This window comes from Periophthalmus magnuspinnatus, chromosome 21 (assembly GCF_009829125.3).
Source record: "Periophthalmus magnuspinnatus isolate fPerMag1 chromosome 21, fPerMag1.2.pri, whole genome shotgun sequence".
NCBI classification, from domain to species: Eukaryota; Metazoa; Chordata; class Actinopteri; order Gobiiformes; family Gobiidae; genus Periophthalmus; species Periophthalmus magnuspinnatus.
In genome coordinates this window covers 8103591-8118989 of record NC_047146.1, presented here as the reverse complement: position 1 = coordinate 8118989, position 15399 = coordinate 8103591, and the positions used below count along the sequence as shown (strand labels likewise).

The 15399-nt window shown below is 42.6% G+C and overlaps 1 protein-coding gene across 4 annotated transcripts in view; it reads right to left on the bottom strand.

The window, feature by feature from the left end:
• il1rapl1a (interleukin 1 receptor accessory protein-like 1a) overlaps positions 1-15399 on the bottom strand; it is a 215128-nt gene that overhangs the window by 89037 nt on the left and 110692 nt on the right. For all 4 annotated transcript variants that reach the window (XM_055230656.1, XM_055230657.1, XM_033987092.2 and 1 more), the window contains one exon: positions 7178-7463. In XM_055230656.1, coding sequence (XP_055086631.1) covers positions 7178-7463 — 286 coding nt within the window. The remainder of the gene's footprint in view (positions 1-7177; positions 7464-15399) is intronic.

Below are 15399 nucleotides of genomic sequence, written 5' to 3'. Positions count from 1 at the left end.
TGAGGATTTAAGTAAGTGTTTTGAAGCAAGAGACGCCAACGCAAGGTCTTCTTCAGAGCTTTTCTTTAACGCCAGGTGAGCTTAATAAGGAGATGTGAGAATTGTGAAGATGGTCAGGAGTATATAATGAACCCTTGGAGAGATGTATCACTTTGGTGTGCATACGTTTGGATCCAGTTGGGGTTAAATCATCACAGTAATTGCTATATCGACTTATCGTTCAGTAAAGCTAGAATAATATTTCATCTTCTGAGACATTTGTGGTTATTTTTTGGCTTTATTATCAGATTTAAGCTGTAAAAAGTTGAGTTAATAACTTCTATGACTCATTACCGATGCAAACTAACAACTAAAGTGTTTAATTCACCTGTTTATTTATTGCTGGTCATGATTCTTAAACAATATTTCAGATTTAGTGATCACATCTAGTCATGGTTCAGGCAGTGCGTTAACGTCTGGACTTTCTTAACAGGTCTAAAACACATTTCGTTATATTAGTGATTAGTTAGCATGCTTAAATAAAATGACACAAGCTCGATAGTATTTTCTTCTGCCTTATTAGTTCTTTGATGGTTGCTTCTGCATCTCCCTCTAACGTGACCATTTGCTGGGTTTGCAATAACGACACGTTCATAGGCTTAGTTGAGTCAATGCGTCGTGCTCAGGGCGGCCTCTATTGGATTTATGGGGGGAGTTATCTGGGCCCGTGGATGCTAATCACAGAAACACTAAGACAGCCTCATCCAGGATAGGAAAAGCAGCTTGGTCATCACAACATGCCCCGTACACACGACATGCCCCACCCCCCCACGCACCATGCATCATTTCTGGGTAACTGTCTCCGCCGCCCCCTCCTTTACGGTTCTTATAAACGCAGCTGCAATCATTATCATTTGAGAGCTCATCAGTGCTGACATAATGCCATCCCAGAGCTCCCAGAACACGGTATCCCCCCGCGGGACGTTACATTACATTTGTGACACACTTAAGAATCAATGGGAAAGATCTAGAGAAGCATCAGGAGCGATGTGCGGCTAAAGCGGTGAGCTGACAGAGACGCGGCCGACGCACTTTTTTCCAACGTGGTGGAACAGTGTCAAGGCTGAAGTGACAAGAACAAATAAATCAGTTGTCATGACTCATTCGTTGGAGCAGCACAGTGTAACTTTGCTCTGCCCGTGGCCTCGCTATTTTACTTTTGAAGAGCGAATATTTTAGTGACTCACAATAAAAGTGGTCTCAATTTATGGGTTATTATTAGTGTTTTCCAACCGGTGGTACGAAACGTGGAATAGTTTCAAATTTAGAAGGTTAGACATGAAGAGTATTTCAATATAAAATGCACTTCGAAGGACAATTTATAACTTTTATGAATGTAACTAAAACTAAAAAATATAATGGCACTAATTGATAATGTAAACAAATTCATAGTTATATACTAAATTTACTAGAGAGTTACTATGTATTATTATTATTGTTATTGTTATTGTTATTATTATTAGTATTAGTATTAGTATTAGTATTAGCATTAGCATTAGCATTAGCATTAGCAGAGTTATAAGATTAGGTATTTTCATCACAGTTTAAAATCAGCATCAATAAGTGGTTTGATTTTGAGCAAATTGGGAAATCATCATAATGCAAAAAAAAAAAAAAAGTGTACTTGGTGTTTGGGGGTAACACCTTTTTCTGTCCTGTGGAGTGACACGCCTTTGTAGAAAAATACAAAAATTAGTTCAGTTCTGCTACAATTAGAAGGAAGCCTTTTTACAAACTTTACATCATTGTTTGCGTAACTCTTAGTTTTAGACGTTTTAACATGTCCTGTGTGTGAATCTCCAGCCCCCACTGGACATTCACTACAAATGTTTAAAAATGTTAACACTTAATATGTTTGTAGTGCCAGTTTAATAATTATGTAACTGTCCCATCTGAAAGAACATATTAGAATGTTCAAAGCTTTTTTTTTTTGTTGGGTTTTACAAAAATAAAAACCTGCTCATATTTTCTTTTAACTTGTATTTGAAACCTTTAACCCCAGAGCGCCCCCTGCTGCATAAATGTCAGCTGAGCTCCTTTCTAGTCTTTCTAAATATGTGATTTTTCATGTCACACTGCAGGACACTCTTTGGATTACAGCATTAAACGGCTCATATCTGTTTAGATTCAATGTAGAGATGAAGGTGTAATTTTGTTAAATATTGCATGCATGCTTCCTTTTATGCCAACACCTTTATAACTGTATTAAATAATGCATGCGTGTGAGTTATAGAAGTTACAGAGTTATAGAATACATACTTGTGCACAGTTGAGTAGAAGAAGAAGAAGAAAAATGTCATGATAAAATGGGCGTCACATTAAGTCCCCATATTTAGTAGTCGATAACACATCTCTGAGATATTTTAAGGAGCCATCTTCTTTAATGACTTACCTGTCAGCTAAGCCTTTCTTACATGCTAGCCCATAGCCTACCAGCTACTGTGAATTACATCAGTAGAAAGAATGACAGCTGAGTTCTTTGTGTTTTTTTTCCCGATCCCAAACTTCACAGTGCTGCTTGAAGAGTTCACAACAAAAAGGCAAAGAAAGTACACTCCCACCATAACATAAACTGAAGGAATAGCAGCACATAATCTTTGGATGTGTCGAGACCGTGAGCGAGAGCAACCTGTGCGCCACGGCCATACGGGGCTTTCATTACATTACATTTACAGTGCCGGATGCTTCCATTGAGTGTAAATGACAGGGTTTCATTTGATCTACTCAGGTTATGGAAGCAATAAGGGAGTCACCTCAGCCGTATAAGCACCTCTGACCCCGGGAGCCATAAAACACTGACACACACGTGCACGCTCCCACCTTTATACTGACTAATGCGACGGCTGTCTGCAAAGCTGCAAGAAAGGAGCTAGCATGGAGCACACAGGGAGCGTATGAGACAGCGAATGGAAAAATAAGACTTTGCTTCTACTACAGAGGAGACGTCTCAGAGGACATCTTGAAAACGCTGTGGGAAGCAAAAGAGATGCAGGTATTGCAACAGAGCACTGCCCTCCTGGAGCTGGTATCTAACGTTATCGACTCCAATGCTATCTGGAGCGAACAGAGTGGGAAGATTCGCGGTGGAAGGCTTGCTAAGTTGAGAAGTATATTTTTGCGAAGAACAAATAAGGCCGCTGTACTACATCTACCACATGTGGACATACATACGCAGCATTAAATCCCCCGGAATCAATCTCTGATGCTTGTTTACATAATAGGGAGACGATCAGGACTGACCTCTCGCAGTCGCGCACCTGAGCCATCCAAATCCCCCCCGGAGCCAGTGGTGAGGCAGCGTTTGCATGTTAAATATTCACAACAGGCGCCCCGTGGCATTGTGGGAAACGTGTCAGAGGTGGTGTTTGATTGATGGACAGCGAGGGGGTGGACGCGCGCTTCTGTGGACGTCTTTCACGTCTGTCACATTCTATTTCCGTGGAGTTATTAGCTGTAATTCTCCACGCATTATGCCGCCTATTGCATGATCACAGGAAGCAAATACAAGTGGTTCAACTGTGTCTCATTACCAGACTTATTAGAAAATTATTTATCCAGTGAAAAATGGAAGCAACGCGGCATATGAATTGCAGAAGAAGTAAGATTGATGGATCTGGAGGAGCAGTACACACCCTAGGTCCCCACTTGAGCGCTGACATGTGGGAGGCAGGAGGAGAGAAAGGCCAGGCAAAAGAAAAGCCCAGAGATTGCTATGTAAATGAAGTCACCTTCACACGAGCAGCGATTAGAGTGAAATTTGAAGACAGAGAAGGACAAAGATAAGTGTGATCTCACACATACACTCGCAGGATGCACGCTTCACACATTCTATGCTCCTTTATATCTCTTACACAGGGAAACATCTGGAAGGATTTAACATGAAGGCATTTGATTACTCACATATGGTACACAAGTTGAAAGAAGGTAACAAATCCAAACTAAACTGTAAACGCATCTGTCTCCATGTTGGCGTATGCAATATTAAAACGCTGCAGAACTACATACACTTACAACTCAAAAAACCAGAAGGCTAAGCCGAAATTGTGTATATTATGAACCATTTGGAGGGAAAACACGCGCATAGGCCTGACTTATTTGTTGGTGGCCCAGAAACTCCATCCATCCATTTTCTTCCGCTTATCCGGGGCCGGGTTGCGGGGGCAGCAGCCTAAGCAGGGACTCCCAGACTTCCCTCACCCTGGACACGTCCTCCAGCTCCTCCGGTGGGACCCCAAGGCGTTCCCAGGCCAGCCGAGAGACATAGTCCCTCCAGCGTGTCCTGGGTCTTCCCCGGGGCCTCCTCCCGGTGGGACATGCCCAGAACACCTCCCTAGGGAGGCGTCCAGGAGGCATCCAGAGCAGATGTCCGATGCCCTCAACTGGTTCCTCTCGACGTGTAGGAGCAGTGGCTCTACTCCGAGCTCCTCCTGTGTGACCGAGCTCCTCACCCTGTTCCTAAGGGTGCGCCCGGCCACTATGCGGAGGAAACCCATTTCGACCGCTTGTATCCGCGACCTTGTCCTTTCGGTCATTACCCAGAGCTCATGACCATAGGTGAGGGTAGGAACGTAGATTGACCGGTAAATCGAGAGCTTTGCCTTTGGGCTCAGCTCCTTCTTCACCACAACGGACCGATACAGCGACCGCATCACTGCAGACGCTGCACCGATCCGCCTGTCAATCTCACGTTCCATCCTTCCCTCGCTCGTGATCAAGACCCCGAGATACTTGAACTCCTCCACTTGAGGCAGAGACTCATCACCCACCCGGAGAGAGCAAACCACCTTTTTCCGGTCGAGAACCATGGCCTCGGATTTGGAGGAGCTGATTCTCATCCCAGCCGCTTCACAGTCGGCTGCAAACCGCCCCAGTGCCTGCTGCAGGTCCTGGCTCAAAGAAGCCATCAGGACAACATCATCTGCAAACAGCAGAGATGAAATACTGTGGTTCCCAAACCAGACCCCCTCCGGCCCCTGGCTGCGCCTAGAAATTCTGTCCATAAATATAATGAACAGAACTGGTGACAAAGGGCAGCCCTGGCTGAGTCCAACATGCACCGGGAACAGGTCTGACTAACTTATCGACCTCCGACCTAGAGTGTCCTGGTGCCACGTGCACCGATGGACACCCTTGTGCTCGAACATGGTGTTCGTTATGGACAAACTGTGACTAGCACAGAAGTCCAATAACAAAACACCACTCGGGTTCAGATCGGGGAGGCCATTCCTCCCAATCACGCCCCTCCAAGTGTCACTGTCATTACCCACATGGGCATTGAAGTCCCCCAGGAGAACAATGGAGTCCCCGGTTGGTGCACTGTTTAGTACCCCTCCCAGGGACTCCAAGAAGCCGGGTACTCCGCACTGCTGTTTGGCCCGTAGGCCGACACAACAGTGAGGGACCTGTCCCCGACCCGAAGGCACAGGGACACAACCCTCTCGTTCACCGGGGTGAACTCCAACACGCAGCGGCTGAGCTGTAGGGCAATGAGCAAGCCCACAGCAGCTCGCCGCAGCTCCCCGCGGGCAACGCCAGAGAAATGGAGAGTCCAACCCCTCTCAAGGAGTTGGGTTCCAGAGCCCAAGCTGTGCATGGAGGTGAGGCCGACTATATCTAGCCGGTAACACTCAACCTCCCGTACAAGCTCCGGCTCTTTCCCCCCCAGCGAGGTGACATTCCATGTCCCCAAAGCTAGTCTCCATGTCCGGAGATCCGGTCGTCGAGGTCCCCGCCTTCGACTGCCGCCCAGATGCAGAAAGATCTGGGCGGCCCAGAAACTAACTTTTATAATACAGAGCTAAAGGCACTTTTCTATTCTTAAGTGTTAGGGACCATAACAAAATTATGCTGTGCACTGCAACATTGTGTCACTGTTTGTTCGAATAATGTTTTTGGCATTGGACAAGTGTGGACAATATTAAAGAAACCCAGAGCAAGCATTTATTTGTGTAGGGAAATGTTGTCAGGGCTGAATTTGACAGTGCAGTGCTAAATGTGCTCTCACTTTCTGTGTCTAGTCTTAAAGGGACACTATGTAATGTGTCTGGTGGAGGGTGCGTGCCTGGAATATTCCACTGTCTGGCATCAAACTAATCTATCTCCGTGACACCACCAGGCCAAGTTACAGGTCAGATCTATGGAGAGAACAACACAGATGCAAGTATTTCAATAAAAAAATGACAATTCAATTTTAATGGCATACAATTTTGAGATGGGTTGTTTATTTACATGTTTGAGGTCGTTGTGCTAAAATCCATTCCAACCACACTGATTTTTAAGCGCTTTGTTCTTATATGTACATCTGACGTTTTTCTATCCTCCAAGCTCAACCAGATTGTTATTTTAGCTCATCCTCTCCTCTCTGTGCCGGCTTGAATGTAAAACGCATGAATATCTCCGACTCACTACGGGGATAGTGCAATGTTTGTGAAAGGCCTTTATTCCAACACAGAGCTGTAATGAAATGCACTATAGGCGAGGGTTTCATTGTACACAAACGCCGGCTCTAGTCACACCCCATGTACTCTCCGAGCATCTCCCGCTCTTTAAGGGGCCTTTAACGGCATTATTAAAAACTCTGTGAGATGAGGCGCTGCAATGAGCCGTTTACAGAGGGATGTTCTCCACTGTAAAGGTTAATAAGTTACTGCCACATAATTATGCATCTGGTATTAGGAGACTCACAGTGCAATGGCTCGCTAATATACAGTATTGTGTATGTTTAAATGGATTCGTGTGGCATTTAGATGAGAATTACCTGGGCAATTTTCTAAGCTATCTGGATATTTAAACACAGAGAACACGGTATTACATCGTTACACACATGTAAGCAGTGGGGGTTTGTTATCGTTCTCAATGGTAACTCTTATAGATCCCCTTTGCCTTGTAAAGCACAATGCTTTGGGAGTAGCTTTTGAATGCAGCTGACCTCAGCACATTGTCTGTGATGGACTCTGTATTATGATCATGAAGATGGTTTAAGCAGCAGTCAAATGAATGAATGTGTCAGAGATGTTGTTTTTGTTTGTTGGCTTTAAACCTATTTAAACCTGTCAAAGCCAATAATAACTGCCCTTTACCTTTCACAACAGTGAGTTTAATAAAGTAAAATTAGACTTCTATCTACTTGGTGTCTTACCGCAGCACACAGGAGTACAGCCCCACGTCCTGGAAGTCGGCCGGTCTGAACCAGATGGAGTCCTCCTCTTTACTCATCCTCACACCGTCGAAGGAGATGGGCTCCTCAAAGTCACTGTGTCCCAGTCCAGAGCTGCGGTACCACATGAGGCTGAGGCCCACGCCCTGCGCCTGGCTGTAGTTGGCCCTGATGTAGCCATAGAACAGAGCACACTTCAGTCTGACAGGCTCTCCCACCAGCACCTGGTACTTCAGGTAGTCTATGGACCAGTCTGTGCAGCCATCAACTGGAAAACAAACAGAAGAAACAATTTCATATCTATTGTAAAAAACATGGGCATGACCACAGAATCACATGACTCTTTACATACAGTGGATTGGACAGTTAATGTTTAAAATCGAAATGTGACAGGACATATTAGATTATGATGTTTTGTCTTATTATAAAACTGGCTTAGACTCTCAGACATTGAAGAGAGATTATCATGTACAGATGGTCTCAATGAACTCTTTGACGGGTGCTGCCAATTTTATGCCACAAAATGAACTACAAATATTGAAAACAGAAACAAATCCCTGCTCTTCATCTGTGCCTCTTTTCACTTCTCTCAAAGTCCCAGGCCTCCAGAAGTTAACCTATGGCCAGCCATCAGTCTGTGACTAATTAGACACCATTTGTTTCTCCGGCAGGAGAGTATTTGGGAGGACATGTGTGTAAGTGCGGGCACCAGGAGAGACGTGATGGTGAGCACAGATAAGGCAATAAGAGCCCTGCTGTGTGCCAGGCGCTGAGTGATACGGAGCCTCACAGGGACAGCTATGCTGGTAATTAATACTCTTAATTACCAGGGAGGTGTGTGTGTGTGTGTGTGTGTGTGTGTGTGCGGGCCTATACAAATGGTTGTCTGCCTAATTATGTCAGTTAATTACCAGTAGGCATTGCCACAAGTGTGTGTGTGTCTACATATGAAAGTGAGAGAAGCAGAGGCAGTGCTGTGTCTATGTGTGACAGAGTAATGTGTGAAATTCTCATTATCACTATGAATAATTAGAGAGGAGGCCCTATAGATACACAGTGGCTCATGTGTTGACGTGTTGCGACTTTCAAACTGATTAGGAAAAAGCTGCATCTCAATGGTAGAAAGTGACAAAGATAATCTTTGGTTCATCTCTGTCAATGAGGCTAAAAATCAGACGATGTGAGTTATTTCTGTAAAACAAAAAGCTGTACAGCTTGTACATGACGAGATGTTAGTGCCACATGAACCATCTCACACTCTGAGGACTTCAGGGACCGGCCTCCTGCTGGTGCCCAGAGTCAGGACTAAACATGGGGAATCAGTGTTTCAGTTTTATGCAGCTAAAACCTGGAACAGTCTTCCTGAAGATGTGACACAGGCCTCTACTTTGACAATGTTTAAATCCAGGCTCCAAACTGTTCTGTTTATCTGTGCATATAACTGAAAGGTTTTTATTCTGCACTCTTCTCTTTTTATGTTCATTTAATGATGATTATTTATGTTTTGATGTGTTTGTATTGTGATTTTGATATCTTTCTTATTCTATAAAGCATTTTGAATTACTTTGTGTAAGAGTTGTGCTGTATAGATGACCTTAACAATGCAGACTATAATTGATTTAAAATGTTTCTGCAATATTAGAAACTAACCATAATTACATTAAGTGACTTTTAGTCTTTCTAAAGTTAATTATAAAGTAAAAAAATAAAATTATGAATGTCTTATATTAACTGTAGGAGTATTACTACAGTAAAGAGTAAGGCCTCTCAGTTTTGTTAGTATGAAACCATAGAAAAGCCTTGATAATGAGACAGCCTTATGGATAACTTGCAGTTGCGTATGTTATTTCTGAAAAAGAAAAAACGCACTATTTACATCTCATTTGCAGTAACGATCATGTCCGATGATTTAAAGCTTAAATAGAGAGCACCTCTGACCCACTCGGAGCTGATATTAGGAGGAGATTTCTATTGACGGCAGCAGGTAAGTTATGTGCTCTCTCTGCATAGCAATCTGCTAATCAGCTCTGGCAGCGCGGCCCCATTCAGCCAATTCTTTATTCACTCACTGCACTTCTAATGGAAATGACCTCTGCCGCTCTCTCTCTCTGCCTGTCCATTTCTGCCCACAACAAAACCATTCAAAGTGATGAGCTTGTGTCCGGATTCACAATGAAAGCGCTGTGAATGCGGAGCGCCCCTCGTGTCCTGACGGAACATTCAAATATCATCTGGTGCATTATAAACAGTGCATGCTAAGTGTATGCACATGTTAACACAACGGAGCAACAAGGGGCTCTTTCACCCGTCCTCAGCCCACCCATGGGACCTGTCCACGCCGCCGCCTTTTGGTGCGAGAGTCATATTTACGTCTGAAACTCAAAACGGTTTTATCAACTCAATTAGAGGCTGACATTTCCCACATCCCCACACTGGGCCAGGAAAATCAATGCATCCCACTGGAGGAATACTGCAGTCCCCTCCTCTGACTCAATCTCTCCTCACGTACACACAAGCAGCACCAGCACCGCAGAGCGAACATGTAACACGATACTGCATGGTTTACTACACAAGTCATTTATGAACTACATAATGGACCTTCTGAGTACATTTAACAGAACATATTTAACGTGGAATGAAAAGGAATCCTCACATTTTAGTTTGATTTGAAAACAATTACAGATACTCGGCAAAGTGGGTTGTTAAAGCAGTTGACAATGTTGAAGTAATGGCTATATTAGTACAAATAATACCTAATAGAGTGCACTGTGTGGATTCAAATTGGCAGAAATGGTTTGATTTGTAGCTCAGAAAAAAAGTGTTTTGGTGAAATATTAATGAAAGTCAACACTGGGCCAAAAGGTTTTCTTTTTTTTATCGCTGAGCACAGTTTGTGAGCTTATTTGGCTTTGTAAAATGGGACACTGCTTTGCACACCACACTACGTCCCAGTTTGAACCAACATGGCTCTTTTATCTGCGATTATTAGTGCTTAATGCCGACAGAGCTTCCACAGCTGGCGTTAACTCCGCTCAGGTGTTAGCGTTAGCCACATGCTCGGTGCTTTCAATTGATTCGACAATATTGCAACAAAAATGTAAAATTCATGGTAGGGATTGCATACTCTGTCCACTCTATTGCTTCGTTTCCATCTTCCCCTTGCGTTCCAGGGCCCCCACCCCTTCCCCTCCCACATGATGGTTTGGACAGCTGAGGAGAACAGCGATGGCTACATGTCAAGGCAAAGGACATCTGTCTGTGAGGGCTTATTACACCTTTGCAGAGCAGGCCTGCCACTCTCTGTGTGACACTAAACCCTGCAAATAAATACAGAGCCATAAGGTAGAATACATTTCCTCTTATTCATGCATGAATAACACAAATGTCCACCCACACCCTTAGATCAACAAATCCCCCTCCGGTCAAATTCCTCCTATCCTATCCCTCAAGCCTGCCTCTCCTCATCTGTCTGTTTACATGCATTTTTCCATGTCTCCCAGCAGCCGCGGAGCTCATCGGCATGTCCCTCGTCGCTACCTGCTCTCATAATGAAGTGTAATGATCAGATGTTGGGTGGGCGGCCGGGTTCTTGCAGGCCACAGAGATATTCAATGATCTATATGTGGATAAACACTGCTAATAACTTTCCGTCTCTCTCTTTCACTTTACGCCCATCGGCCATCGCTAACTCCCCAGCTCCCTAATCAGCTTCAATCCAGATCGAGTTTACGTGGTGCATCATTCAAATATTATTAAGATTACAAGGAAGCTGCAAGTCGCACAGTGTGGCATATAGGAACTTAAAAAGGCCAGGGGAAAAGAGAGGAAACAACGCCATAGTCCACTTACGAAGGGGTTTATGCGTATTTCAGTCGAGGGATGAGTTACCGTGAGTTAAGATATCGTATAACAATTGGCATTCTGGGCATACACACAAAGAGATTTCTCTATGTGTCCCATTACGAGCAGTAGTTTCTTATATTCACACTAACAAACCAGTAACACAGCCTTAGAAAGAAACTTCAGTGGCTAATAGGGGACATATCGGAAAAGATCACCAAAATTATTATATACTTCAAGGATAACTACACATGAAATGGCCGAGACTAAACGCTAGATTCTGGGCTGTCTCTCTAAATCACCATCTTTGTCTGGAGCCCACACTTCCACCGCTCGTCCCCGTCTGTGCCTGGACTCTGAATTCACACAGCCTTTCATCTGACACTTCCAAATTGAGCTGTTTCGGAAACGCAGACAATCAGTCCATTCGGCTCCAGTGATTTACTTATAACTGTGTCCCAATTTGTCACAATATAATACAGGCCTATATTAGAGCAGCTCTGAATGCAGCCCTTAAACAAGCAGACGTGACCCGGTGCATTTGGCAGTGAAAGTGAGGAGTGGATTCTCACAGAGTGGATATTGTTGGATATTTGTGGCCAGCTCGTAGTGTGAATGAGTCATAGTTGTAAAGTGCATCAATGGACTAATGCAAAAGTGTTCTTCATTATCTTCTGGAACTTCATGTTTTGTTCAAATTCACTGCTGTTGTTTTTACCAAATGTTGTAGGAAAATGAACAAATATACCATCAGATATTGGATGTACTAAACAAAACTCTATCGAAACATTTGCTTGGAGTATTTTAGTCGTTAAACTAAAAGTAGCAGACCTCCTGACATGTTAGAGCCACATGAACCATCTCACACTCTGAGGACTTCAGGGGCCGGCCTCCTGCTGGGGCCCAGAGTCAGGACTAAACAAGGACTAAACATGGACCAAACCAGGACTAAACCAGGACTAAACCAGGACTATACCAGGACTATACCAGGACTAAACATGGACTAAACATGGACTAAACATGGACTAAACATGGACTAAACATGGACTAAACCAGGGGTAAAAAAAGACTAAACATGGACTAAACATGGACTAAACATGGACTAAACATGGACTAAACCAGGGGTAAAAAAAAGACTAAACATGGACTAAACATGGACTAAACATGGACTAAACATGGACTAAACATGGACTAAACCAAGGCTAAACATGGACTAAACCAGGACTAAACATGGACTAAACATGGACTAAACATGGACTAAACATGGACTAAACCAGGGGTAAAAAAAAAAGACTAAACATGGACTAAACATGGACTAAACATGGACTAAACATGGACTAAACCAGGACTAAACATGGAGTAAACATGGACCAAACCAGGACTAAACCAGGACTATACCAGGACTATACCAGGACTAAACATGGACTAAACATGGACTAAACCAGGGGTAAAAAAAGACTAAACATGGACTAAACATGGACTAAACATGGACTAAACCAGGGGTAAAAAAAAGACTAAACATGGACTAAACATGGACTAAACATGGACTAAACATGGACTAAACATGGACTAAACATGGGCTAAACATGGACTAAACCAGGACTAAACATGGACTAAACATGGACTAAACATGGACTAAACATGGACTAAACATGGACTAAACATGGACTAAACCAGGGATAAAAAAAAAAGACTAAACATGGACTAAACATGGACTAAACATGGACTAAACATGGACTAAACCAGGACTAAACATGGAGTAAACATGGCCTAAACCAAGACTAAACCAGAACTAAACCAGGACTACACATGAGGAATCAGCGTTTCAGTTTTCTGCAGCTAAAACCTGGAATAGTCTTCATGAAGATGTGAGACAGGCCTCTACTTTGACAATGTTTAAATCCTTCTCTTTTAGTATTAATTTTATGATGATTTGTGATTATTTATGTTTTGATTTGTTGTATTGTGTTTTTAATGTCTTTCTTATTCTGTAAAGCACTTTGAATGACTTTGTGTATGAAGTATGCTGTACAGATAAACATGCCTTGCCTCCTATGTGTCCATGTACTCTATATATTCCATGTTAAACTAAAAAACCCACCGCAACATCCGCTCTGTTATATAATATATCATGTCCTTCTCTCCCCAATGTACTTTGACTTTCTATCAGCTTTTTGAATCTTTTCTTCTGGGCCTGCCACTCCACATTCCTCTAGACTCAAATCATTGTCTCCCTCCTACAATTCACCATAGTTCATTTATATGCAAATGCACACCATTATTGATAATTTCTCTCTAAAGAAGGTGATGAAGCACCTTGGCTGTCTCGCCAAAAACTTTCTGAGTCCGACAGGGAACGTTACCCTGCTCAGTATAAATCCGCCCGTTTTGTCTAATTCCTTCATTACGATGGGGGAAATTTGTGAAGACGACTTGCGTTTAAATGACTGAATGTGTCAGTCACAGCACAAGATGAAGCTGCTGTCAGTGTTGGAGCAGATAGTACCAAGGGGCGGTGCACAGGCTGATGGAAATTTGGTGTTTCCACTTACACAAAAGCTCTATGCGTCCATGTGCATGTTTTGAGTTACAGAATTTACCAATCGACTCAACCATCAAAATGCTAACCCAATGGTGGTCTGGGTAGATTTGTTGATATAATCTTTCCAAACACTTGTGACAGTTGAAATCTAATGAGAGGACACCACTGCTCACTCATTTTTAAATTTAGCATCAAGGTAAAAGTAAATAGTCTGATCATTGAATCCATATGTATTAGAATAGAAATGAGTCTGAGCCTTTTTCACCTCTCATGATCGAGTTTTGGGAGTGACTGGGCGGTTAAATCTGCCATTTCACTTGAAGCAATTGTATGTCTATATAGTATTTTTTGTGCAAAATCCTAATAACATGTAGCTCTTCAGCTCCACACCCACTTTTAGTAAATCAGTCCATGCACAGCTGATGTTTTTAGCTGACCAAGAACGTTTTTGTCAACTCCAGCCCTAATGGTTGCAGACCCCTAACATGCATTTGGTGTTGAACAACAGGGGGCAGCATGGCACTCTCGTCTTAACATGTTGTATACACATTTATATAGTAATCTACTTTATTAGATGGGTCCCATTTCTTATAAACAAACATTTCTAAAAACAAATCAGCTTTTTCTTTGATCCGGCAGGTGGTTTTTTTCCCCGTTCTTCACTTATTTGTTGTGCACACACAGCAAATTGTCCCATAACACGTCGGCGCTACATTAAACCTGCATGTGTACGGCTGGCACCACGGCAAAAACAATAGGGAAATACACTAAATCTAATTTGTGGATTGCCAAGGCTGACATTTGCATACATATTGGCCCAGTGGAATCAAAATCAACTTAAAGCTACAGGAGATAAAAGAGGAGCTATACCTACAACTGTAGCAAATCCGCCAGAGCCAGATTTACTAGGTACCATCAGAATGGGAGTTTAGATGGGAACGTCGGCTGAGACCAAGTTACAGGCGTATAAGGCTTGTTAATACCCTGTTCATTTGATTTATGTAATAGACGGGATTATAGTCACACGCTGCAGTACATTTATGTGAAAATAAACCAGAAAGTACTATTTCACCAACCTACATGTGTTCTATATGACCTTCAACGGACGTATGGCATTGAAATAGAAAATATTTGTATTATTATTGGCAAACATATGTATAGATGCTTTAAAATAGTCCAGGCAGACAGAATGATAAAATATTAGGACAGTTACCATAGCAACTGACAATTTAAAACCAACTATTGTATCTTTTGATAAACAGGAAGTTGAAATCGATGAATAACAATATAATTTTTTTTCTTTCTGTACAGGATGAGACCAAAGGGAGCACTCAGACTCAGCTTTTCATGGACGGCCTGTTAAAATCCAGAAAAATAAAACAAACTAAATAACTGCGTAAATCCATTTAAAACATTAAAAACAGGAGCAGGTGTGATTATAAATGTTTATCTCCATATTATTAAAGTGCATTAGTGGCACCAGTGTTTCCAGTTTTGCATGTCCTTGAAATATATTCCATTTTTGTGAAGTAAAATAACCAAAATCCTTCTTTCCCCATTTCAGTGCTAGTGCTGCCTGTTTACAGACGTAGACAATCATGAGATCTTGTATTAAAAGTTTCCGTATCAAAGTTCAAAACGCAAGTGAGATATTCCGGCAGTCTATCAAGTCGTCGCTTATAAATAAATACATTTATACAGTGTTGTTCTTCTGACAGACAGCGATGGCCAACCTACTTTTTCATAGAGTGAACAGTGATGGGTTTAAATATATCACCTGTTATGAAACGAAGGGCTGAGTGAAAGAGTGAAGCTAAAGGTT